Genomic DNA, 27,769 nt, shown 5'->3' on the forward strand with positions numbered 1-27,769 from the left:
AAGAATCTTTTCCTCCCATTTACAATGTTTAATAAAACTACTACTCTCTGAGCGCATGCGTCAGATAACGTTTTTGTGGTCCTTGAAGAAGAGGAAAAAAAAAAAACAACTAATTGCACCGGATGGAACAATCTCAAATAAAAAAGCACGATGTGGGGCGTTAATTGGGACATTTTAACTTCTTTTTGTTTTGTGAACATCCGGCCGCTCGCGCTGATCAATAGCGGATTAACTCGGACGAGGATAGCGATATGCGCATTTGCTGGGCTGGCAACGTGGATACCGTGCTTCTTACGTTCGACGGCAGAGACATCGGCGCGCCCGAGCTAAACTAAAAATGTTCGTCGAGACTGGTTCTAATCTTTGTTTAAAATTTATCTAGACACTCGACGGCGGTAGGTCGCGCCATACGACCCTGGAAGTGAGCAAAGCCCATAGCCCTGAGGTATTGTTGACATAACAAACGTCATAGTGCCGCGTAGCATTATCACTCGCCGTATCACTCCGAGCATGCGTGCGGTTGACACTTTCTCTCTCCTATAGTAGATTGCATCGGTACCGGCATTTGTTATTAAACGCTCTGACGCTGCTTATTGATGTTTTAGAAATGAGTCGGCCAGTGTCAGACGTCACGCAAATATCTCTGCGAGGGGTGTTTATATCACATCTGATGCTCTTGCTTTTACAGGGCTAGCGATTCTCGCACCATATTTCTAGTCTACTGTGGGCATGGATTTCGAAAGCCCCGACGTGGAGAAAGACTTCCCAGGTCTCTATGCGTCGGAGGCGGTTGGGAAGGGCCAGGAGCGAGATGTCAGTTGTGAGTAGAGCACGTATTTTGCGAAAATGGTGCCGGTCTGTTGGGCACAGTGTAAGCAGCTTTCACGCTATGGTGTGCGACTCTCGATGAGGTTTGTGCTCAGTATCAGCTACGTTTACATAGGTTATGTCGCTTGCAAAAACTGTGCTGGATCATGTGGCTCAGTTTTCTTGCGATCTTTTAATGTAGACACTTTGTACTTTATTTTGCATTGTTTTTGCCACCAGTCATGGAGGGCTGTGGGCTGTCAAGCTACTTCTTGCGTGGATAGCTCAATTTGCCATGTCATTGCTGTTTCCTGATGGAAAATTAAAGATAAAAGCCCTATGTGGTCAATGTGTTAGTTAATGTGTGCGATTAAAATTAAAAACTGGCATTCATTGTTTGTTCACCTTTCTGCAAACTAGTGTTGATGGGCGTAGATCGGCTTATTTATGAGGTACTTGGTTACCATTACCAATAACGTAGACTTTGTGCATGAGTCAACTGTGCCAAACTGTTTTGTCCCAATAATTCCTTCTTCAGATAGCGATGAAGAAAAGGTCTCGAAGAAGGAACTCCTGATTGGCAAACTCAAGGATAAAAAGGACAAAAAAGACAAAGGATATGTTGCATTTGAAGGAGAAAGCTCTGAGGGAGAAATGGATGAATCAAGGTAATATACGTGCCAGGCTGGTATGTCGTATTAAGTGGTGGTGTGGTGGTCTGTTAATTACAGATTATATTTTGTTGTGTGTCTTTCCATGAATAAATATGTGTACACCAGAGGCATAGCACCATACTGTCACTTAAACGTGCAGGTTATCGGAGATTGCTGTGATGCTCAAAAACAGCTCCTGTGTCCATAGTGTTGAAAGCAGTGTCATTATTGGGAAACCATGACGTCCATCTTTAAATGCAGGGTGTTGGGATCGCAGTCAGTGATCATGCTCTTTAGTGCAGTTGTCTGCCTGCATCATGAACATCCTTCTTTTTCACTTGCATTGTGTGCCACTACATATGAAGCTGGAGACAAATACCTTTTAGGCACCAACCCAGCTACCCAAACATAATGTCCATGCCAATGGGACACAAGCCTCATGCCAAATACAGAACTGTTTTATAGATGGAACTTTTTACACAGCTGTCTTTCAAGGAGATGAACAATCAGGCAAAAAAAAAAGGATATAAAACTGAAAGCATGAAAGATGAGATGGTGAACAAAGTCTGAACAATTGCATTGATCCTAATGCACCTTGCCTTACTAGGCGCTGAAAATGCGCTCTTAGGCAAACTGCCAAACATTGCTGATGATTTAGCATTGAATAAAGTTTCTACACTTTGTGTATCTTGTCATCCTATGCACACACTCCAATCACAGATATGCATGTGGCCCTACTCTTCCTTTTTCTTCCCATTTTAACTCCCTCATTCTTTTCCCTCGTGGTATGGTTCAGGGGTTCTTCCTGAGTGAGACAGATGTTGTGCCTTTTCTTTCTTTTTAACGTCCTCTTGCTGCTGTTGTTATCTTGAATTATCAGGCAAATTTTATCACGTTCTGTGCTGTGAAGGAGGTAGGTTTATCTGCATGTTTCTAATAAAATAATGAAGCTCGGTTTGCGATAATATTTATTTTCATAAAATGCCACAGATTAGCTGGTTTTGTCTGTGTTTTGCCATGCTTCTGGCAGATGGCAGCACACATACCATGGGGCAATGCAAGCAGGAGCGAGTTTTGTCTGGTGAAAGCATTTTTGAATTTTCCTTGGACCACAGCAAAAAAGAATTAATCACATTTGGTTAAAATTTGGGATGACAACACGCCATGAAAGGGTTTAACCATTATGCATTAGTTATCAGCAATGAGTTTCTAGTTTGGCTGCAAGACATGATTTTGGTCTGCTACATTTAGAATTAATTTTGTGGCATTATTTGCAGCCAATTAATTTCTCTGCAGTGGAGTTGACTACTAAAATTATGATACTCAATTTGCTACTTCTATTGTTTACCTTGAATAGGCTGAATTCTGGTGCTGCTGTTTTGGATTACTGGGGGTCTTCCTTCAGCCTTGACCATTTTATTGAGGGGCTTTGAGCCTGTTTTCATGGCAGTATCGCTTCTTTTTATGAAAAATTTGTCAATACTAAATGGCTAACGTAAAGTGTCTGGGGTTTAGTGCTGATGCAACACGTCATCCTAATCACCCGTTAAGGTACAGCTTGGTAGATAGTACGAGAGCCTTGAATGTTACTTGAGACACCCAGTGGCTTAAAATCGTGGTTTCTGTTGCCTTCTGGGAAACCTTCAGAGGCAAGAACAAGAAGAGCAAGGCTCCATTCAAATTTCCCGGGAAAGAGAAGAAGGAGAAGTCTCTGAAGAGCAAGGAGAGTGTCAAGTCAAAGGACTCCAAGGAAGGCAAGAAGGAGGCTGAGAAAGATAGCAAGGACTCCAAGAAGAAGAAAGAGAGCAAGGTGAAGCTTGTCAAGAAGAAAAAGAAAGCCGAAAAGGCTGGTATGTATTCCCGTGAAGAGCCCAGTCGGTGGGCGTGGCAGTGACTTAGCTACAAGAAACTAACGAAGTGATTAACGGTCCTGTAATTTTTTAGCAGCCTCACCTAAGTAAATATAAGGACTTTGGCTGGATTGCTCATCATTCTGCTTATGTGTATGCATATTGTTATGCCTTGTGGCGTAACCTAGCCTAGCTAGTGTTGGCCGAGTGGTTTGAGCATCCGTATTGCATGCGGGAGGTAGGGGGTTATCTTTAGTGTCGCCAGGTGCCATCAGTTTGTAATGGGTTCAAGCCTTTGCCCTGCCTGGTGCTCGGGTTTGCAGGGGTGAAATTTTTAGAAAAAGGGTCTTTGGCTGACCCCCTGTGATGGGTTCTTGATGCCTGGATGTGTAGTGAAACCAATCTGAGGCTCCTATTTGAGGAATTTGTGAATGACCAATGTCAGACCAGCAGCTTTCCCCACCAGACCAGACCAGAGTCTTCTTGCCTTAACCTCGTTCTTTTCTGCTTCCTGTGTGGTGTGGCACAACGTAATGATATTCTTAAATGTCTTTTTCTATGGACTTCTGGAAGAGTAACCATTTTGCTACGTGACATTGACCGAATTGTTATTTGTGTTCTTAAAGCCATAGAGGCACTGAAATTTTTGTTGCATGCGATTTTTGTCCAAATGGTGTGTGACGTTAGAAACGTGGAATATCTCATGGAATTTGCCTGCACATGGCAAATTTTTTGTAATTGAATGCCTTATCTAGTGTAGTTGTGGTTTCAGCAGCGTAATGGTGACCATGATGTCTCAAGTGAGGTTGGGGTTATGTGACGCATATAAAAACTGAAATGTAATAGCTTTCCAGTTGCTCTCTTTCCGGTTCCTGGGGCAAGCTAATGTTAAGAATCTGAACCAAATTAAAATGGCAAAGCAGTTATTATACTGCAGCCTGTGTGTGCCTTGCGATCCCAACCTTACTGTGGTTTACTTCGTCTGTACATTCGCTGTGTGTAGTTTAAAGTAGCCCATTTTGACAGGAAAGAAATTTTAGGAAAAATTTTTTAGCTTTTGAATTGAATTGAATTGGATTGAAATTTATTCCACAACAAAAAGATGCTGCGAGGAGGACAGGAGAAAAGCTGTGTGAACAGCTTGAAAAGCCCTGACCCCCCAGCACACGGGGTAGGACAGGAGCGTGCGGCAAAAGAGCACAGTCGGATATGACATCCGACTGTGCTTCCATCAGACTCCCATCAGTCATCTGCCTGTTGGTTGTAGTTCTTGAAGTAGTTTTCAGTTCAGCTACAAATTTTTTTATACGTCAAAAAGACAGCGGTGCAAATGCGCACCGCATTTGAGGTCTTGTTATGAAGTCAATGGTATAAATTTGTTCTATTTTCCTCAAAACCAGTGGTAAGAATGGCTTGAAAGTGATGTCAGTCAATTTCTAGAGTCATTCTGAGTGAAATTTTACCTTCCGTATGCATGTGAGACATAATAAAATTTTATGCCCCTCAAACGGTCAAGTTTAGAGCACATGGTCATCTGTTGCTCTTCTGTCAGCATGTGCATGTTTACTGCACAGGAAAATGCATTTATTTGCGACATTGACGTGTAATGGCAGCTGTTTTCATTACTGCATCGTTCTTTTCCAGAGGATCCCATCTTCGGTGTCCCCTTACTGACTGCACTGGAAAAGAACCCATCTGATGATGGCATTGAGCTGCCTGCTATTGTGAGGGAGTGCCTCGACTACATTGAGGAACATGGTGTGTAGAAGTAGGCCACACTATCTACAATCACTATTTCTTTGTGTGCATATATGGTTTAGAAGTCGGTAACCTGTGGGAGTTGGTCGCTGGGTACAAGCCTAGCTGGAGAATTTTTCCAAGCTGGTGTAATGTCTTTCACTTTAATTGACCATTAGTGCATGCTGATTCCAGGTTTTTTTTTGCATTCACAGTGCATGAGTCATGTAGAAAAACTTTGGTGTTTTGCTATATGCCTCATCGTGAAATGTTATGCCAGTTTCTTTTTCCTGTGTGCATATTTTTTCAACACTAGTGTTAAGCTGGGGCGGTGGATGCATTATGCTACAAACTTGGTCAGCTAGAGTGTAGTTCGGGGCTACACTAGAAATTAGTGGTTGCTTTTTTAGTGTAGTTGCTCTGTCTATATTGGTTCTACATTAGAAGTATTTCTTTCTGTAGTTGCTATTGTTAGGGGCTCCTGATATCTTTCTGCTGCTGGTCATGAAAGTTCTCTAGTTTCATATGGGGATAGGACTGACCTCTACAACTCGTTTCATATGGGGATAGGACTGGCCTCTATGAGGGGCAGCACCATTGATAAGAAGACAGGTGGCTGACTTTCTATTGGTCGATTTTAATGGCAGAGTTTTTCACATGGATGTGGTCAGCATCACACATGCTCTATGGCTGGGCTATGCACGCTATATAGCACATGGCATCGTTCTTGTATTGTGTGACGCATCCTTTCAGCATTCACTTAAGTTGAAGCTGCAAACTGCTGTCAGGTTTACTGAGCAATGCCCATAGTCATAAGTGCTTCAGGCTGCTCTAGACTGTGCCATACTCTGATCAAGTAGAAGGTTATTCCTCTTCTGATCACACAGTGCTATGGAACAGTCCCTTCAGGCAGCATTTTAGGCTCCCCAAATGGTTTTGGAGCAATTTCAGGACCAGTAGAAACTTATGATAGACTGTTAACACCGTTAAAATATAGATTGCTGTCAGTAAAGGAAAACGATTTAAAGCTTCCATTTTCAAGTTGCCGCATTTGAGTGACATATGATACCTAATAGCTGCCTCTCAGATGCATACCATGGTGGCTACTCTAACCTGTAGTTGTAATGGAGCAAAAAACACGATTGGGTATAATACAAGTTGCATTTTGATAAAAGTGGTCTTGCTAAATAATGGCATGTGGAGTGTGAGACACTTAGTTTTTCAGTGATAGAAATAAGTTTTTTTTATTGTTAATTTGTTTTCTGCAGGCTTAACATGAGAAGCCTGTAGATCTCAGCACTTAGTTTTACAGAAAAGCAAACCCATAGTGTTTTAATTTTAAAAAATCAGCCAACTTTTCAACATTTAACAACCTGTACCACTGAACTTAGGCCAACTACTACTGTGCGTCTCTATTCTTCGCCTTTTGGTAACGAATTTCTTACAGTGTGAAATTTATACATGCCGAGCAAAGATTTTATGCTGACTGTACTCGACTTTTTCTCATGTCTTGAGCACACTGATGGCCTGAAAGGAGTTATGTAGTTACTGCACTACAAAATTTTTTATCACAACAGAGTAGACAATGTTCATTAGCACTTCTAAAACTCATACAAAATGGTCTTCTGGTGTAATCTAGAAAAATAAAGCAAACTTTCTTTAAAGGTGCACTGAAGAGGATTCTGAACATGTCTTTTTGCCGCGGGAACTCGATCCACACGTTCCTAGCATTCTTAGAAACAGTGACTTATTGCCCAGTGTGGCCGATTTCCCCAATTAAAACGAATTAACGTCCGGCTTCCGCCTTTCTTTTTAATTCTGCCTCGTACGGTGGGCGGAGTCGACCAACGCGTGGAGCGCCTTTCACCCAGTCCCGTGGAGGTTTGCTTTCGCTTTATTTTGTTTTTTAGGTTTCCGTGAATAAATAGTTTCATTCGCAGATAATATAGCCACAAAATAAGCCCGAAGAAATAAAAATACGCGCGGACTATTTGCTACTACGGACTACTGCGTATTACTCCGCCGATGGCAGAGCGTCAAGCCGCCACGGGACTGGGTGAAAGGCGCTCCACGCGTTGGTCGACTCCGCCCACCGTAGGAGGCAGAATTAAAAAAAAAAAAAAGCCGGGAGCCGGACGTTAATTCGATTTAATTGGGGAAATCGGCCACACAGGGCAGTAAATCGCAGTTTCTAAGAAAGCTCGGAACGTGTAGATCGAGTTCCCGCGGCAAAAAGACAAGTTCAGATTCCTCTTCAGTGCACCTTTAACGTGTGCATAAGTGAGTGCAGTTGAAAATGCAACAAAGGGAGTGTAGTGTGGTAGTGGTGTCGCACCCACATGAGTTCTTTTCACTCTGCAAAACATTTGTTAGAAGAAAGTGTTCTTGAGCTCCTCAGCTTGTGCTTTGACATTTGAACTGTTTGTGCAGGCCTGATGTGTGAAGGAATCTACCGGATGTCGGGTGCCAAGTCCACCGTGCAGCAGTTGCGGGCGGCCTACAACCGGCACGAGCCGGTCTGCCTGAGTGAGCATGGGCCCCAGGTTGTGGCCAGCCTGCTGAAGCAGTTCCTGCGCGAGCTGCCCGATCCCGTGCTCACCAGCGAGCTGGGAACCAAGTTTGAGGAGGCTGCCGGTCAGCTGCACTCTTCTCTCGTTTCACTGTTTTGGGTTACACGGGCATACTGGAAACTGTGAAAGGGGCCGTTCGCATAATGGTTTCGTTTGGTTTATTGGGGTTTAATGTCCCAAAGTGACTGAGGCTATGAGAGACGCCGTAGTGAAGGGCACCGGAAATTTCGACCACCTGGGGTTCTTTAACGTGCACTGACATCGCACAGTACACGGGTCTCTAGAATTTCGCCTTCAAGAAATTCAGCCGCCGCGGCCGGGATCGAACCCGCGTCTTTCGGGTTAGCAGCCGAGCGCCGTAACCACTGAGCCACCGCGGCGGGGCGTTCGCATAATGCAACATGAATTTCAACATCAGCTGCTTGGGGTGTTGTGTTGAGCAAGCAGGTTGCATATGTGTTTGTGGGGGTTCAACGTCCCGAAGTGACTCAGGCTTTTAAATAGGCCGTAGTGAAGGGCTCCGGAAATTTCGACCACCTGGGGTTCTTTAGCGTGCATATGTGTAAAGGGAGTCAAGGTCATGTGTAGACAGTTTAGTGGGTTACGGAGCCAATGACAGGGGCTCACGTGATCTTGAGATGTGATATCAGTGCATACATACAACGTCATGCGCCCCGCTGCGGTGGCTCAGTGGTTATGGTGCTCGGCTGCTGACTCGAAAGACGCGGGTTCGATCCCGGCAGCGGCGGCCGAATTTCTATGGAGGCGAAATTCTAGAGGCCCGTGTACTGTGCGATGTCAGTGCACGTTAAAGAACCCCAGGTGGTTGAAATTTCCGGAGCCCTCCACTACGGTGTCCCTCATAGCCTCAGTTGCTTCAGGACGTTAAAACCAAAAAAAAAAAAAAGGCGTCATGCGACCTGTAACAGTGGATCCATGTGACCTTTCGATGCGATGTTTAATGGGACGATGTCATGTGACCAATGGCAGTCAGTCATTTCAAACCAACAATATCATCTGACTGATAATGATTGGGTCATGGTGGTAAGGTGAATTCATTTCTTGTAGTTGACGGTGAAATGTCAGAGGGTTCCGGATGTAACAGCAAACACTTTAAAACAGTGATTCATACTAGGTCAATGAGGCAGATGTAGGGATTGGGAATTTCGCTGCTGCAGCAAAGGTGGGTTGTTTGGGGGAGGGCTGCGTACAAGTAGTCATTCAGGTGGAGAGCTGTGAAGGAACTCATTGTTTGCACGAACACACAAAGGTTGATGTGAGAAACTTTTTCAGCAGATTCACCAGGAACGGAGTGTCATGTTCATGCATCTGATTGGTCTTTTAGTGAACTACTGATCTGTGTGCTTGTGTGTGTTTGGAGGCGTGCTCAGGTGTAAATGTTTTCAACTCTGCAGCCATCAAAGACGAGACAAGACGTGTGGAAACCATACAGAAGCTGATTGAGCAACTGCCCACACCAAACCGACTCCTGCTGTCATGGGTGTTCGTGCACATGACCAATGTGATCCGCATGGTAAGCGCCACCTGTGTCACAGCAAAGCGGTCGAAGATGCGGCACTTTGCGTGCTTGTGCTGTTCTTGCAGAATTCACCTTTAATCCTGCTCTGTTCTCATCTGTTAAGATCCAGAAACTGTGTCCTTTAAACTATATGAGGCAAAGCAGCCGATAACAAAAACAAAAGCCTCGGAGCCAGCATGCACAACTGCAACGTGTACCGTGGTTCCCGCGCACTGTTTTCACGTCATTAATTGGTCATGCTCTTTTCACTGCGGCGACAGAACTAAGTCAACAGCTGCAGAAAAAATTCACAGTGCCTGAAGGCATGAAGTGTTAACATGCTTATAAATAGCTGCCTTTTGGGCTAGTTAGGAATGCTTAAGTGCTGGATGTGTCGGTGTGTGTTAAAGTCCATTTGCCATGCTTGTGGAAACATTCTGGCACCGCTTGTACTGACAACTCCATCAGGTTTTTGTTTGTAGTAAAATGTGTGGGGTTTTATTCGGGGGATAAATACTTTCTCCCCGTTTAACCGCGGCTGACACCATTCTAAAGCGCTTTGTTCCCAAGCGGAAGAGAGGGTGCTATCCCGCGCACGCAGCAGTCATACAGTCTGTGGTGCTCGTGAGGCTGCGACGCAGGCGCGCCCTCTCTTGTTGGCAATGCGAAGGCAAGATAAAGGATGGGTCTGAAGGGTAACAGGCTGGATTCCAAAAGAAGGCAAGCATTGCAGGGGAAAACAAAGTTAGGTGGGCAGATGGGATTAAGAAGCTTGCAGGTGTAAGATGGCTGCAACTGGCACATGACAGGGTTAATTAAGAGATATTGGAGAGGCTTCTGCAGTGAGCATAGTCAGGCTGGTGATGATGATAACAAATTTGCTGTGTTGGGCTGCTTTGTCTGTCCAGGAGAAGCACAACAAGATGAACCTGCAGAACGTCTCCATTGTGTTGAGTCCGAGCATGCAGATCAGCCACAGGGTTCTTCATGCCCTGTTCTCTCATGCACCAATTTTCTTCAAGGACGTGAAGATCATCAAGTGAGTGGGGGCGCTGCGGTGCCTTAGACTGTGGGGTTTGAATTAGCACCTACTGCTTCCCCTCAAAGAAAACGTATTTCATTGCTACTGTTTACTTCGCTACTGGCCCCAAGGCACTATGAGTTACTGCTTCATGGGGTGCTATTTTCAGTTGCTCTAATTAGGGGCTGGAATTGAAAACTGATTGATGCTGCTGTAGCCCAGTGATCTATTACTATATCAAAAATTCACGGGGACGCCTAATTCCATTATGTGTTGGCAATGCAATAGCAATAGCAGCTGTTGATGCCTTTACCTGTAGTGATGTCGCTTCCGGTCTGGTGGAGTCACTTCCGTGCAGCTAGTGGACAAATTTTATGATAGACTACGCATTCTGGCCCCATCAAGCTTCTAATGCTGTTGCATTAAAACCTTGTGCCTAGCTTTCGATGCGGTAGCGGTGTATAAGTTTGTGAATTAATACCGTATTTACTCGTGTAATGAACACGCTTGCATAATGAACGCACCCTCTACTTTTGCTGTTAGAAAGCGTAGTTTTTTTTTTCTCTTGCATAATGAATGTACCCCACTCCTGTGGTGTGCAGTCTGCTGCTGATAAATGTTAATGCTTGCTGGCACCGAATCCGCAGTAATGTAAGGTGTTGTCTATCGAATGTGAAGACTACTATATCTCATGTTACGCAATGAACAGCCGCTAGGAATCCGAGAACCGAAACAAACCATGCCTGGTCGCAAAGGGTTTCTCTGTTTGATCTGCCATATTAAGGATTGTTTGAATTTTAGCAGTTGGGCTTCATGCTGAAAGTTGTGCTGGAGTGAATGTTCTGTCATTAGACAGCATAATGGGCCGCTATGTGAGTTATGTGTGTGGGTTTAAGATAAAAGATGTTTAGTATGCTCTCCAGCATGGAAACCGTGCTGTAGAATGCGTTTTGCTTTATTTTCATGAGTCGTACAGAATGCCGTATTTATTCTGAATGTTTTACTCCATATAATGGTACCCTCCAAATTCTCAGATATTTCTGCTAAAAAAAAAAATACGTTCATGGTGCAAGTAATTATGGTATGTGAACTTTTTTAATCACTGGACATACATATATATAATACAGTCAAGCCCGCTTGTAAGGGCACTCACATCTATGTCCATTATATCCAGATGATCGCAGTAGGTGAACTGGTCATAATATTAGATGGCAACAGCAAGGCAGACTATCATGGTGTTCTGTCTATGTGATATCGGTGAGTCTCCACTGACCTCGCCAAGTTCTCACATCATTTGGCACATTTTCGCACGTCAGCATGGGGCCGTCGGCAACGTGCGCTTAGGACTAGTGCATTATATGATGAAAGGCCCCTTTAAATATGGGGCATGTGTCACTCAGATGCGAAATTTGTACTGCAAATGTGGTCAATTTTGGGTACCATTGACAACCCACAATTGGCTCTCATCCTCTGCCGCGACATCGTCTCTCGAAGTGGGCAAACCCCACAGTTAAAGGTGCACTGAAGAGGAATCTGAACTCGTCTTTTTGCCACGGGAACTCGATCTACACGTTCTGAGCATTCTTAGAAACTTCGATTTATTGCCCTGTGTGGCTGATTTTCCTAATTAAATCGAATTAATGTCCGGCTCCAGCCTTTTTTTTTAATTCTCCCTCGTACAGTGGGCGGAGTCGACCAATGTGTGGAGTGCCTTGCAGCCAGCTCCATGCAGGCTTTGCTTTCGCTTTGTTTTGTTTTTTAGGTTTCCATGAATAAACAGTTTCATTTGCAGATAATATAGCCGCAAAATAAGCCCGCAGAAATAAAAATACGCGCGGACTATTTGCTTCTACGGACTACTACATATTACTCCGCCGATGGCAGAGCGGCAAGCCGCCGCGGGACTGGCTGAAAGGCACTCCACGCATTGGTCGACTCCGCCCATCGTACGAGGGAGAATTAAAAGAAAAGGCGGGAGCCCGACGTTAATTCGATTTAATTAGGAAAATCAGCCACACAGGGCAATAAATCGAAGTTTCTAAGAATGCTCGGAACGTGCAGATTGAGTTCTCGTGGCAAAAAGACGAGTTCAGATTGCTCTTCAGTGCACCTTTAAGTGTGCGAAGCCGAGGTGGCGTTGCACACCAGGACATTCTCTGTTTTTTTGTTGTCCTTTGTTTGCGTACCCTGTGCTGTTTTCATAGTCTTCGTGCGAAAAATGACAGCAGTAAGTGATGTTCATGTAGGACTGCGATGAAGGCCGTGCAGTGTGCTCCGGAGGGCGAGTTGTGGCGCTTGTATCTTTGCATTAACCGAATTTTATGTCTGCGGATGTTCGCTCCGAGATTTGGCGCCATTGGCCTAATGCAAATTGTGACGGTCGCATCATCTTTGTTCGTACAATGCGAGAATTCGGTATAAGTGGGACAGTTATCAGTGGGTTCGACTGTAGAGTATATAATATACAAGCACCTTCATCAGTGAGAATGTCCAAAACTGCGCTTCATATTATTTTAGGACTGCTTTTGTTACAAGGTTATTATAATGCTTTATTGTCACTGCAGCTGTCGTGATGTCGTGTAAAGTGTAGTGAGTAGTGATATAAAGTAATCAAAGGGGCATACAGATTTGTACTTGTGCTGTTGGCTGTACATTTTATTCAACATTGTTTTTATTCCATTGTCGTTCCTGGCTGCGCATGTATTCTTTGATGTGAGTAGTCTTTATTCTGACGTCTGTTGTTGCACCTAAAGGCCAAGTGTGATATAAGATATGGCACTTTGTAGGGCAGTTATTGTCTTACGATTCTGCGGGCACGGCGACGGCATTGTTTCTTGCGGTCTTATCAGGAGAGGCAAGGGAGATAAGGCACGTGGGGATAGCAGCTTGTTTCCGTTTTTGGCCGGCAGATACGTAAAGAAGATTCGGCCCGACTCGTCGCGCCAGTCGCTTGACCTGCCTGAGACGCCAGCAGCCATAGAGGAGGAACTGAGCCAGCAGGAGCAGGTGCTGAGTGAGATCCACGCGGAGCTGAATGCGGGCCTCAGGGATCCCCAGAAGGAAGAGCAGCTCTGGGAAGTGCAGCGTGTTGTGACACAGCTGAAGCGCAAGGTGGGTAAAGACCAGTCAGATGCGAGAACGGATTACCGATTGACTCAACTGACGACACGAAGTTTGTTTTGGAAAACAGTTTGGCTTCTGCTGCGCAAGTTTTGTGCACAGGGAAGCGATTTGAGTTAATGTCTACCTAAAGTGTCACCCAGCGCTCTGAAGGAAAGCTTTGCTGGTTACTTGAAACATGCATAGTTGACAGAAGTCATATACTGGTTTGGTGAATGACCGTGGTATACCACCTACTGATGGTATACCTCCGTTTCAGTTTGTTAGCACTGGAATGAGGATGAAACATGTGCTGTCTTATTAGGGGCATGGCTCTTGGGCCTTGTCGCATTCTAATAATGATATGTTATTGGCTGGTGCTTTTATCGCACACCGGGTCATGTTTAAGTGACTGGCACGAACTAGCTCTTACAAGTGAGACACATGGATAGTCGAAGCCCCCATTTTCTAGTTTAAGCTGTAGCTTGCACTAGGCAGTTGCTCCAATAACTGAGATAACCAGTCAAAGCAAGTCAGAGCAGGAGCTGTATTAGTCCTGTGTGTTTACGGGAATCTTTCAAGGTGGTATAGATTCCTTGTGGTCATGTGGTTACAGTTTACATTCGTCATATGGGTGTGTTATTGATAATTACCTTGTGAAAGACTATTGTCACTATGGGGTCTCTCCTAAAAACGTAACGAAATTGTCTTGTGCTCAGGATATATTTGTATGAGGTGAGGCAGCTTTAAGAACTAGTGCCAACTGCATTTCTAATTTCATTTTTCGCATACATGAACTTGAGATCTAACCTCTTAACCACTGTAGAACTTGGCTAGATTATGTGTACCGTTTTAGTTGCTCGGTGCAGTTGGCAGATCGTTCTTAAAGCAGCACGAGCAACGACAGGATGCAAAGAAGAGATGTACTCACGAGCGTTGACTTACAACTGAGGTTTTATTGTGAAGAAGCTCACTTTTATAAAGGCAGGTTGTATAACAAACAAGAAAACGGTGGAAAAAGAGACAGGCAGGAAAAGGGGTAATGAAAGAAAACTTATTCTCACAAAGGTTTTGCATCTTTGCAGAAAGAAACATATTTCTTTGTCAGATGAAAGCACTGGTACTGCACTGATGCACATCTTTATTTCATATTTTATAGGCTTCAATCAGTTTCCTAGTGAGCTGATCAGCATGAGAACCTATGAGAACTTTCTTTGGGCAAATGGGCAGGTGTCTAAACGACTGCTTGAGTGAGCACAGAAATGTTGTGAAGAGTGGCATGAAAGGACATCTAGCTACCCATTGCAAAATTTGCAGCAAGTATCATCCAGATTTTTAGCACTGCGATGTCATAGGCTCTCATGCTGATCAGCTCACTAGGAAAGTGATTGAAATTTACAACATACTATTATCAAATAAGTATGCTGCGCGAACTTGGGAGAAATTGCGGTGTCAGATGCGATGTGTCCGAAATTTCAGCCATGGTGGTACACTGATCTCTGTGTGACTTGATGCCGCGCACGCCTCGAGTAAGAATCGTGTCTGAAATTTCAGCATTCGGAAAATCTGTCAGCAACTTTAAGATCAGCAGCATGTAACCAATAGTATGGTAAGCACTTGAGTCTATGATGCTTAGTGCGCTTTGACCTGTTGCTGATTGACCATTGCTTAATGCAAGTTTGAAAGCATTTTTTGTTTCATTTTTTTAGTTGCTTTAGTGAATTCTGCAAACCCCATCTTTTAGCATATACTATTCACAATAGCTCTAATGAATTGCCTTCTTTTTTCTAGTACTACATTTCCAGTCGTAAACTATTTGTTTGATTCAAAAATATTTGCTTTGCTTCAAAACTATTCGAACAAAATAATTATTCGCTTTTTATTTGTTTAGAACTAAAAACTTACTAATCACACATACCTACTATTATCCCAAATGTCTGTACAGAATGGTACTTCAAGAGGAAATGTAATTTTTTGCCGTCTGCATGAGCACAGTGCAGACGAAAACAAAAACTGACCAGCATATGGTCACTCATGACTTTGTACATAACGTCCTGCAAAAATTTTAGAACCTGGCTCAAACAGAGCTCAGATCAAAACATGAGCATAACATAGAGTTACCCATGTGCAGTGAGAGACAGATATATGTCACTGTGATTTGCAAAAGCGTGAGCAGTGAAAGGAGAAAAAAAATCATGTTTATGGGCCTTCTTGCTCACGGGTGGCAGCCACTGGGTGAGAAGATGAAAATTTTCAAATTCTGTTTGTGCTATACACATTCATATCATCACAACAGGACTTGCGGATTCTGATCGCTGCCTGACTCATTTAGGAACACATCAGTTTAAGACATATAATCTTTTGACAATTGACGTATAGTTCAGTGATGTGTCGGTTCCTTTATTTCGAATTCGTCTAAGTTTACGGTATGTATCTGTCATCACAGGCATATATATATATATATACACACACCTGTCACACTAATGCAAAGCTGCATTAGTGAAGAAACTTGATTGGTTTTGTGAAATACCAGCGAAATAATGTGGCACTTAAACATTTCATCTGAAATGAGTAAAATTAATGGAAAAAATGGCTGGAAGAGTTGGCAGGATTGTAATATGCATACCGTTGGGTGCAAAAGTGGCTTACGACACTCGTGGCCGCATGGCTCGCTGCTTTTGTGGCGCTCTTTAGCATTTATACATCAAGCTAAAGTGCCATGCATTGAAGTGAGCAAAATGACATGCCTCTGGATGAAAACGGTCATTTCGTCATTTATCTGAACTGTAGGCCTTGCTGGAAAGTGGCGTGGCAATCAAGTCTAACCAAAGTGCTAGTGTTAAACACCAATTTTGGTCCCGACTTTACGTACTAGACTGATAGTGCAGCGTGCATTAGAACAAGGACTTAACGAAGTTTTAAACAAATGTGCGAAAGGTACTGGAGTGTTAGGTTTTCTCTTTGGGCAGCTTCCTTTGTATAGACCTGACAGAAGGTTCAGTTCTGTGCGGCTAAATCTTGTCAGTGTCCCACAAAGGGACTCAGCACCATGCCTGTAACCCACCCACCTTGCACTGCACAGTTGCGTGTCTTGCGACAAGTGAAAAAGGTTCCTGTGGAAGCCACAAGGGCAGACTCCATAGAGAAGATCGACACACGGCTTCGACAGCCTGCGGCTGTGGAACCACCTCCGCCTCAGCCACCACCTCCGGAAACTGCAGCACCTGCCATCACTGCGCCGCCTCCATCCGAGCCGGCACCAGCCAAGGATCTCCCGAACGAGCAGCCGAAGAACACTGTGACAACACCTGCTGCCCCCAGCCAAGTTCAGAATCAAGAACCCTCCGTCGTTTCTGAAATGGATGGAACGCCACCGTCCCTTTCGCTGCACCGTCCTCCCGTTGCGAAGGGAGCTGCGGTAGCAGTGTCGGCAGCCGAATCTCAGGAGCAGCCAGTCAGGGTTCAGGTGGGCGCTGTCAGCGGCTTCCGTCGTTTCTGGACGGGGATGCATCTGCTGTGGCTTGGCCTGCGAGGCTTGCACTGTCCGTCCTCCTCCGGCACTCGTGAAGACGCTGCGCCGCGCTGCTTGCATGCGACTGCTTGGCTCCACCTTCATGAATGGACATTTGCCTGAAGACTTTCTTCCCTTCTCTGCTTTGCACTTGGCTTGCATGCTGTCCATGCGCAAGGCAGAAACAGTGCTTGTTGTGCGGATGCACCTGCGGTATGTCGTGTGGTTAAGTGCTTGAAAACATTGAGCGCCGTATCTGTTTTTTTTTTTAATTTTGTATTTTTAGCATCAGAAGCCAAGCCTCGGGCACTCTTTCTGCTGTGTAAAGATTATTATTATTTGGCTCTTGTCGCACTTCTTTTTTCGTATGCACGATCTAGTCACTGTGATTTTCCCCACGTCACATATTTTTTTGCTCACAAAGATTAGCTAAAGATTTTCTTCAAATCTCTTAGTATTTTTTTCTTGAAGTGATTTCTGCTTTCTGTCATGTTAAAGAATGCATGGACGAGGGAAACCTATCTTTTGCTTTGTATTATGCTCATCACTGTACATCTCATCGACCTTGTTGATTCTGCGGTTTATAATGATAGATGCTGTTGTACAGGGGCGGCTATAATAATACGGAGCACACTTCTATGTTTATGTAAAGAAGATATGAGGGTTGCATTTACACACGACAGCACCGGCAACATTTGCTAGCATGTAGATTAAGCGCCTCCTGATTTTCGCTAGGTAAGGAGTGAGAGGATTTTGATTGCTGAAGCTTGCTCTGCATTATTTTGGAAGCTGCTGCACCTTTGCACTTGTCACATTTTTGGTGTGATCTTTATGCTAGTGTGTGTCTTAACTATCCAGGACGATGTGGTCGGCAGTGGGGAAATGCATGCCACTGGAGATCTCAAGAAAGATGGCTCTGAAAAGTCTGCAGCTGAAGGTAACTAACCTTATGACACTCATTACTTGACATGTGTTGCTTTGAAGTGTAACACTTTAGTCATAATGCGTAACTTCACCCCTTTCTTTCATGAACATGGGCGCAGTCTGGGTAGACTGGCTAAAGAGTAACTTGGCGTGATACGTAAGACTGAAGCGAAATATGCACCGACTGTAGTTTAGGTCACATGTAGCATTGCTCTGGCTGTCTGTTATTGCTTGCATTGGTATTATGTTAAAGCAGTAACAAGTTGGATCCTGTCGAAAGGCCCTGAGGCAGCTGCTCGTCCACCTCTGGACATGCAGCAAGAACTGTAGGCATTGTGCTAGTGGTATGGTGCCAGAGTAATTTTTTATACATGCAACAGGCGCTTCTTCAAAATTAAAATTGGATGGATGGTTCTAGAGTTAGTGGAAAGTATACCACTAAGTTAGGCACGGTCATCGTTCTGCAGATATTGAGACGAATGTGCAGTCATTTATGTCCTTCAGAGTTGTTGCTGTCAGATCTCATTTGCATACACCTTACCACAGTATTAGTGCAGTACTAGTGCAACGCCACTAATACTGCTCAGTCCAATTGCAGTTTTATATCTGGGAACTGTGATTCTGCTTTATGGCTGTTATTAGTTAATGTGAATGATTGTTGTAATGGTATGCAGTAGTGTATGCACTGTCTTACACAATGGTAGAGTCATAGCACTTTTATGCTCCTGTTGATTTTATTTTGTTGTCGATTGAAGTACTTTGACATTTAGCTGGGTGCTCTCTCAAAATCCACAAGGGGCGCTACTGCGAACATCACATTGCTCTGAGAGTCATCTTGATGATCTTGTTCAATATGCCACCTTATGACTGGTGTTGTTTTAAAAGATATCTGCCTAAGTGCGCAACAAAAGTAGAGAAATTGAAAATACAGTAGTACTATTCAGTCATTGCAGCTTTCCTCAATCAAATACCCACATCATCCTAAGACTGGAACCCTCTGGGAGCAGCACCATGCTGAGGTTGACTGGCTGCCATTGCCCATGGTAACCCTGCTGTTGCCACCACTTTTAATGGCAGCTGTTTTTTGAAAGCTTAACAGTGATGGAAAAGCTGCTGCAAGAAATTCGAGAAAGAATACTTTGCACCTTGTATGTTAGCGCTATGTGCTACATATGCTTATTTTACTTGGCCGAAATGTTAACGGTGATTTATTTTATCTGCTGAATGTGTTAACTTGTTGCACTTGAGGGGTGTTTCAGTCTCCTTTAGGATGCCTCTGTTATGGGTACTGCACAGTAAACTACACACCAGACGTCGACATATAGGTTTGTCATCACGCCTGTGGATTAATGGCTCTTCTCTAATTGTGTTAGTTAATTTTGAAAGGATCGATCGATATTAGTGATTGACAGATCGAGGTGCTGATCCTGATGTCTTCTGATGGCTCAGTGATCCGGCGACACGCTGCGGAACAGACTGCACAACTTCGGGTCGTTATGTACTTTATTGCATGGGCGCTCACCAGCGACCTGCCCTCCAATCTCCCCGACCTAACCTTTGTTCTTGCATGCACTTTATCACATTTGTTTAAAACAAACCCATTCAAACGGTGTTGGGGTGGCGGCTGCTCGAGAACCCCCAACAAACAGCTAACACCACAAAACCAAGGGGGCAAGCTACCGGCTTCGTGGTGCATGCGCGATGGGTCCCTGAGCGTCAGCCTGGCAACTCAGTTGTGTTCCTTGTCATACTGGATTGTTTCAGTGAGGGATTAAATGCAATAAGTATGCACGGATGTTGCTGTAATGTGCCAGATGAAAACTGTATTGCATTTCCTTGTTTCTGTGCAGCTGCGCTGTGAAGGTTGCTAATTTATTACCTTATTCAAAAATACTCCGCATCTTAAAAGAAATCCCCCAATCAAATTGGACTGGATCACTCCACACAGAAGTGTGTATGCATGAATATGTGATATGAATGTGTCAAGATGGCAGGCAAATGTGCTTTTTTGGAATCAACATAGTAAAAAATGAATGATAGAAGTGGAAATACTTTGTGATGGGCATTGCAAGAAAAAAAAATCTAAAGTCCTTTTTCTTTGCTTGCCTGTCAGAACTGAAATGTGCACAGAGGTCATTACACACTGCATGGTCAAGTTCCTAGGTGCAGGCTTTGACTGCAGCAATACAGTGCCATTGTTGCCTGAAAATGTCTCTTGCCACCTGTGTGCGTGTGTAGAGGTGCACATATTGACATGGCAAAACTGCAGGCATATGTGCTTAGTCGAAGTGCTGCAGAGCAGAAAGGAATGAGCATTTGAAACGAGAAGTCTCTCAGAGAGCACTGAAGCCAGGGGACTGATGAACTGTGCTGCAGCTCCAGTGCTGGACGAAGCCTCGGCCAAGCTGCTGGAAGAGCTGAGCCCCAAGCCTCCCGAGCTGGAGACGGACCCCGAGATGCGGCAGCTGCGCCGCGAGGAGCTGGAACTGCTCATCCAGCAGGAGGAGCTGCTCTCGCTGGGCGATGAGCTCCGGCGCAAGATAGCTGTCGAACGCACCGAGGCAGAGCGCCTGCGCAGCGAGATTGCCGAGTACCAGAAGCTGGCCAAGTGAGTGCTTTGGCCGCCAGGCATCCCAGTTATGTAGTCACCCCCCCCCCCCCCCCCCCCTACTTTTTCTTTCTATGCCTTAAGGCAGTAAGAACCTTCAAAAAGGCCGCCACTGTCCGGAAGACGGTGAAGTAACAAGCGTTAGCTGTTTGGTTTACTAGAATTGATGTGAATGAGACTCAAGCATGCGGCAGGTGGTTGCTTCTACAATGCTATTGTAGATGGCACTACAAGTCTCAGTGTGAGATGTACTGTTTTCTATTTGCTGCCACAGATGGCGCTGTGATCTCGGGGTGGTAGCAGACTCCACGAAATCTCGAAACGTGATGAGTAAGAGCTAACGATCTTAAGGGGGGATGAGGGTCTTGAAAACTTGCTTTTTATTTTTCGACGTAACTTGTTGAAACTTAGCACGCAGGTGTATCATAGAATGTTGATTTCAAATATGCATTTAGATTTCAAATATCTCACCTGGAAGGAAATTTATTGCAAAATAACATTCAAATTAGGCAATTTCTTACGGGCCTTTATAGTAATTTATCAGTTAAAGAATGATTTTTTAAGAATAAGTAAACATTTGCAAAGGCTCAAAGCACATGCTAAAGCTTTATTTTTCTTTTAAACATGATATATGAGCAATTAGGCGAAGTGTGGGCTAATTACCGCCACGTCATTTTTTCTTTCCAACTTTGTTGTTTATTTATGATCAACAAAATTAGTTTGTAGACATTCTGTTAGCTTTAGGATGTGTTTTGGGCCTTTGCAAATGTCTGCTTATTCTTTAAAAATGTTTATTTAACTGATAAGTTACTAAAAAGGCCCGTAAGAAATGACCTAATTAGGATATTTTATTTTGCCATATATTTTCTTCCAGGTGAGATATTTGAAATCTAAATGCATATTCGAAATCAGCATTCAATGATACACCCAGGTGCTAAGTTTCAGAAAGATATGTTACCAAATAAAAAAAAAAGTTTTCAAGACCCTCATCCCCCCTTAAAAGGGGGGGTGAAGGCAGGCATCTAAAGTTCAGCGACTGTGTGCAGACCTTGTGCTGTTTATTGGTGCCGGCTGAGGGTAAAAAGCGTTTCGAGAGGGAAAAGGAACTTGAGGGATCACGAAATCGCTTATTTTCTTTGTAGAAGGAAATGCAAGAAATCCAGAATTAAGCAATATGAAAAAAATTGGTGTATATGACAGTGTCGAAGCATGTACCGCCAGTTTCATAGTTTGAGAAGTGCCGTTTACCGTGTTATCTAGGTAACCTAAAAATTCTCCAAACATAATATGAACAGAAGTGCTGAATCCTTCCGAGACAAAGAAATACCTGCTAGGTGCAGCACACTCCATGAATTTACATGGAACTCGATTTGAGCGTGTTTCTGCACAACAGCATCTTGTGATGCAGTAGTGGTGCAAGCTTGCTCTACTGTGCTGTTGTGCTTGTCTTGGAGCTAGTTTCATTGTGGTGTCTATTGGCACAGCCTGTTACGAATGGGGTACCGAAGAGGGCAGTTTGGAGAGCAGCAAAAGTAGGAGAAATTTTTCCTGCTTTCAGTGCTCCTGGTAGCTTTCACGACCTATATTTTGCATAGTGCTGACTGAAATGGTCCAAATGCTGTAGCGGCATAATAATGAGTATTGTTGTGGAGTGGTCATGCTGTTCCACAGCACTCGGGTTTCACAAGCAACTTGTGTTAACTGAGGTCCAGTTTCCATTCCTAGTAAAAGTCAGTTGTTTGGTTCCTTCTTCCTATGTCGACGTTTGTTTGGTAGCAGAAGCATTCATTTCTGAGAAAACTGGGTTTAAACTTTTTCCGGACATTCTGTACCCAGGTCTTTGAAAAAAAGAAAATTAAAAAAAAAATATATAGTCACAGTTATGCATCTTTTGGGAATGTGTCTGTTGTGTGCTGATTATAAATATGGCATTTAATTTTATGTAAAACAAGTCCTTGTGCACTTACACAATATGTTATTCAAGTCTCTTGGAGAAAGCATTTAAGAAATTTTGCTGCAGGGAATTTGCTGATATGCATGCCATTGGCTTTTCTTGACGTCAAGGAATGCAGTAAAGGTAAAATTATTATCCTTCCAGTCGTAGAAGTTGAGTTGTGGAGTTCTGAAGTTGAGAGATCAGAAACGGGAAAAGTTTATCTCTGTTTCTGGAGTGACAACTTAAAAACTCTATAACTAAAGCTTTATGATGGGCAGGATGATAATTTTACCCTTGTTGCGTTCCTTGGTGTCACGAGAAAGTAATGTCTAGCACTTAAGCAAGTTCTTTTCAGCCAAATATCTTAAGTTCTTACCAAAAATTTATACAACATAATAGCTCAAGGAATTGGAAATTAAATGGCATATTTAGAATCAGCACACAAAAATTTGTTTCCTAAAAATCGCATAATTGTGACTTCATTAATAAAAACTTTTTTAAATGAATGATGCTATGACTAAATGATGAATGATGCTAAATCTTCATTAGGCATGAGCTGAAGTTCAGCTTGTCAGCCTTAATCAAAATACATTTTTCCAGTCTGGGTGTTTCCATGAGTGTACTCAAGTTTTGCATCCATAGGTCCAGTAGTTCTTCCTCTGTGTTTTCTCCACACTTCAAGCTGTGGGTCTTTCTGCTCACAGAAGCATGCAACTGTGTGTTCTGACATACCTATATTTAGTGAGGCGCATACTTGACAGAGCGTGTATTAAAATCAAAATTGCAGATCTCGTGGTGGGCATGAGAGGTATTTTGGTACATTTAGACAAAGGAACAAACTTGGAAGCCTCCTTAAGAGTGCCCCTGTTGTTACTCAGTTCAAGAAAGTCCTGTTCATTGAAGACAGATGAGGGGTGTGACGAGGATGCAGGGCGACCGGACAGATGCATCAAGGATGGCAGAGCACTTGACATCACTGAAGCATGGGACAAACAGCCACTTGGCCGCAAGCTGCAGCAAATGTGGTCACGTTTGCACATCACTTTTCAATCATTTCGAGATCCTAAGACGTTACAGTGATTAGTGGACTTGAGAGAGTTGCAAGGAATTTTGCATTTCATCAGAAAAGCAGTGATATGCCAGCACCTGATCTTCATCGTTTCACGCAAATGAGATCGCCTTTACCTGTCAGGCCCTCTTGTTAAAGGGACACTGAGGAGAGCAATATTCATATTTTTTTTATAGTAAAATCCGATAGTTCGACATGTCATGGCTTTGTTGCCACTTGGCCGGCAGCGAAAGATGCATTTATTTCTAAGAAATTTGGATTCAAAGTTGAAAAAGTTTTTCCCGCCGCTCTGATTCAAACTTGGGATTCTCCTATGACGACGCAGGACTAAGTGACATGAAACATGACGTGCCCATGACGTACCGCAGACTCCGTGATTTCTGGCGGCTAGCAGTGCGGCCTAGCAGCAGCCGAAAAGAAAGCTACCGCCGGCCGCACATTGAAGGCATCTATCGGCTATTGCGGCCGTCGCTATAGTCGCTTCGATTACGTTTGCACTGGCGTTTTGCCAGCGTTACGATGGATCTCGTTCTCGAAGTCGTCAACGAAGTTCTCGCAAATAGACACCTTTAGCATACCGTGTACCTTGTTACCGCTAGTGGAATACCTGGAGCCTGCCTACCGCCGGAAAACAGGCGCTGATTGGTCCCGATGCTTCAGGAGCGTGCGTAGCTGCCGGGCACGTGGTGCCATCTGGCGACGTCAAGGACATTTGCGCATGCATTGGCTGCGCCTCAGGGATTTGTGGCTTTTCGGGTCCTAGAGAATGGTTCTAGCAACACTGCTTTGTCCTATGACGTCATCACGCTTGTACTTGCGAGTTTGGCCTGTGGCGGCGATACCTGTATTTTGGTTCTTGCTCTTTTCTACATTACAAGAGCTTTGTTGTCAGTATGAGTGACGTTTTTGTAATCGGGAGCTGGTATTCTGTTGATACAAGCCAACTTCAATTTCTCCTCAGTGTCCCTTTAAGGTGATACCAGCATTTTCGTTTTTCTTTTTTTTTTTTCCTCCCTCTTTTTTCTTCCATTCATTTTCGTTCATATTCTCTGACCCTTATGTTTTCCTGATGTCACTCCGCGTTCTATATAAAAAGCTTGTATCGGCAGTCCCGGAAGCACTCTGTTGTTAGTGTGTGCGCCCGTGCAAGTCTTCTGCTGTCCTGTTTCTTCGCACCATTCTTTATTCCTGAACAGATGTGTTTTTCTGCACACTGTGGGACCAGAGTAAATGTCTTCTCTTTGGTGTACAGTATACCTGTCAGATGCTAATAGTATTTTTTTTTCTTTTTATTACAGGTACAAGCAGTACTCTGTTGAATCAGCTGATGGTAGCAGCTCAGGAACAGAAGGAAGCGAGAGTGTATCCTTTTGGTTGATGGAATTAGTATGGTTTTACTAGCTCCTGTCCTGCTGAAGTAAGTGGCCGTGAAAATATGCCAGATGATTGAAAGAGTTTTGGAGCTTTTGTTTATGGTGTTTTCTTTTTCAATTTTAAATTGGGACAAATTTTAACCAGAAGGCTTTGTGTGACAGAAATGAAATATTGTGCTTTTTTTTTTTAAGCTTAGTGTGCTAACTGTGAAAACTATGCTAGTACACCTGTAAAAACAATGGGCATCTGATTTCAAGTTAAGAAGTCAGAGCTAGGGTGCAGAGGCCGAATTCTCAATCCTGTGGACCAAACTGTTTTCCTTTATTAATTCATTTGGGGGCACAACTGAACTGATAGTTAGCCAGTCTTAATTTGACAGTGTAAGAATGAACAGAATCAGTTCCGCTTCTCCCAAGTTTGACCTAATGGATGCATTCAAAATTTGAAGTGAACTATAAACATTTGTTTATTGAAATACTATTCTTTGTTGATGATCTGTACTCATAATTGGTGTTGGGTGCTGGGCAAAAAATACTCTGCAATACCATATTGTTCCAAAATGAAATTTAAAGCATGGTTAGCATTGTTCATGTGCGAAGTGAGGATACACTAATCCATGCTTCAGGTCGGGATATACATGAGGACACATCGGTTCAGAATAAGTTAATCCTCGAGTTGGTGGGCTAGTTGATTCTTTCGCATGGTGAGGGAACAGTGCAAGGGATGAGACGCCAGGAATAAAACCTTGGAAAGACAGCTCACCATGTAATCCTGAATGCAAGGCGCTGATGTATCACCTAATTTTTTACTGGTGTGTGGCATGGAATTGTGGTAGTGGCGAGCAGCCCATGCAAGATGTAGTCTGCCCGCCATAATTGCTGGCTGCTACAATCGCCTGGCGCTTGGCAAACTGGGCTGTTAATCGTTAATCGAGTGTGCTGGCTTTTGGCAGCAGTGACAAAAGTCATATGGAAGCAGAATGAATTGTGAAATAATTTAGCTTTTGCATAGTGAAGATTTTTTTCGAGGATAAGAGAGTTGTTTGTACAGGGTACACAGTCGAGCCTGGATATATATCGAGCCCAGATATTTCGAATTCGTGGCTATATCAAACACACAGATTATCTCCTTGAAAATCTTGTGTAAAAGTATGGAAAGTCACTCAGTATATCGAACTCTGATTTCGCCGTTCGTTTGGTATATCCAACTGCATGCCATGCCCCTGCAAGTGGCGCTTCTTCCAACGGCATCTTTGTTAGCTTTTAGTGTGCAAGATGGGTTGGCTGCTAGTCCTTGGGTGCCTGCTAGCAGCGCTTGGGTTGGGAAACCGCGTGACGGTGCAACCGTGGGGAGTGCTACAGAGTGGCCTTCAGTCTCTAATTTTCCACGCCTCATTGCTGTTGTACAGTGAAGCCAACCTAACTAACGCCTAGTGGCGGCCTGTTGTGGAAACCAACTGTACCTAAGTTTTAATCAGACATGGTTACTACATTTATGCTGTACTGGTAACAGGATTGAACCTCTTATGACAGGCAGTGGCTAGTTCCAAAGAACCAAATGCTACTGCTTTTTTTTTTTAAGCTAGGGCTTTAGCAAAACAAATGCAAACAGCTTACTTCGAACAAGAAATCTCAAGGTTTCGGTTCACAGAAAACGATATATAGCAAGGCCGTTATAAAGTTATTGCAAGTTGTGTTAATGTTTTGCGAAGTAAGCATCTTTTTTCCTTAACTGAGTGTTTCTAGGAAGGAGAGGAGGAACTGAAGCAAGTTCTGGCTCAGCTTCTGGAGGAGAACAAGCAGCTCTCGGTAACGGGTTTTGTTCTTGTTCAATTCATCATGCAGGGTAGAATTTCATCCGAGCAGAATTTTAGTAGACTTGGTGCTGCCCTTCTTCAAGGTGAACCTAAAATAAATCGTGAAAGATTGAGAAGCTGTGTCGAAAACCTTGGAAGTTTGTTTCAAAAATAGTTGCGGCTCATGAGAACAGTTTACAACAATGCTGTCCACCTACAATACAAAGGAAGTTCTGTCAGTAAATCAGTAATTTTACCAAGACTGAAGAGTGTTTATATGAGCTTTTGCACTGTAACCTTTACTACAGCAGTTGGTCAAAAAGTAGTTAGGAAAATACATGTTACAAAGGAATGTTGAAAGTTTGCACTGAACTGCATAGCTTTGAGAGCAAGAGCACCAGTCTGTATTTCTGGAAAGTATTTTCCACTTGTGGATGCATGACTTGCAGGTGTGTGTGAATGTCTGAAGCAGCAGCTAAGTGACCAAGGGCAGAAAAGTGCATGTATAGGTATTGTACTACAAAAAAACAGGTTATGTGGCCGACTCATTGACTGTAAATTGGGGTTCTTTACGAATGTGCACAAAACTGCACCCCAGAGAACTATTGCACTGTCACCTGTGCATGCAGGAACGAGCCATGGAGCTGGGCCAGAAGATCTTGAAGGAGAGGGAAGCCTGTGTGGAGATCAAGGTCAAGATGCGCCTCCTCCAGAACGACGCCAAAATGCTGAAAGTCTGACCTGGCCGGCTGGATCTCTTTTAGGAAGTGAACGAGAGGCAGCGGTGCTGTCAGGATTATTTGTACTACTGCCAAATGTCTCCCAAAAATTCATTCCACCAGCTCCTTTTGCCTTCTTGCCCCCCTCATTTTTGCCTCACCGTTTGCTTGGGGATGATGGCGCCAGGAAGCTTGCAGCGGGGTGGCACGGGGGAGGTCAAATTTTGTATGGGCACGCCACCTTTGTGGCATTGCGCTTCGTAAAGATAAAATAAGGAACAAAATATGACGATGAGAGCATCCCACATTCACCTGCCACCCGCACTTGAATACAGAGACTAATGGATGCCTTGAATGCATCCATTAGTGAATGAAGTGCGTGGCAAGTTTTTGGTGCGGTGCCTGCTATCACTTCGCTCCCCCTTGGCGCTGTCATTGCCATGTCATGCAGCACCATTCATTTGTGTTTCTGCGTACCTCGTTAAAACACCCCTGCCATAGTGGAGGGCTTCGGAAATTTCGACCACCTGGGGTTCTTTAACGTGCACTGACATCACACAGTACACGGGCCTCGAAT

The 27,769-nt window shown here is 43.9% G+C and overlaps 1 protein-coding gene across 1 annotated transcript; it reads left to right on the forward strand.

Annotated features, from left to right (window-relative positions):
- Window positions 1-250: 250 nt before the first annotated feature.
- Rlip (Ral interacting protein) lies at window positions 251-27,318 on the forward strand. The gene is made up of 15 exons (XM_089548477.1): window positions 251-445; window positions 689-820; window positions 1,346-1,475; window positions 3,108-3,310; window positions 4,955-5,068; window positions 7,478-7,681; window positions 9,033-9,151; window positions 10,045-10,175; window positions 13,067-13,268; window positions 16,339-16,722; window positions 17,626-17,704; window positions 20,068-20,299; window positions 24,603-24,666; window positions 26,424-26,486; window positions 27,103-27,318. Exons 2-15 carry the CDS (start codon window positions 730-732, stop codon window positions 27,211-27,213), a joined length of 2,127 nt encoding a protein of 708 aa, XP_089404603.1. The 5' UTR covers window positions 251-445; window positions 689-729; the 3' UTR covers window positions 27,214-27,318.
- The last annotated feature ends 451 nt before the right edge of the window (window positions 27,319-27,769 follow it).

This window comes from Amblyomma mixtum, chromosome 6 (genome assembly GCF_055824585.1).
Source record: "Amblyomma mixtum isolate Tamu chromosome 6, ASM5582458v1, whole genome shotgun sequence".
Lineage (NCBI taxonomy): Eukaryota > Metazoa > Arthropoda > Arachnida > Ixodida > Ixodidae > Amblyomma > Amblyomma mixtum.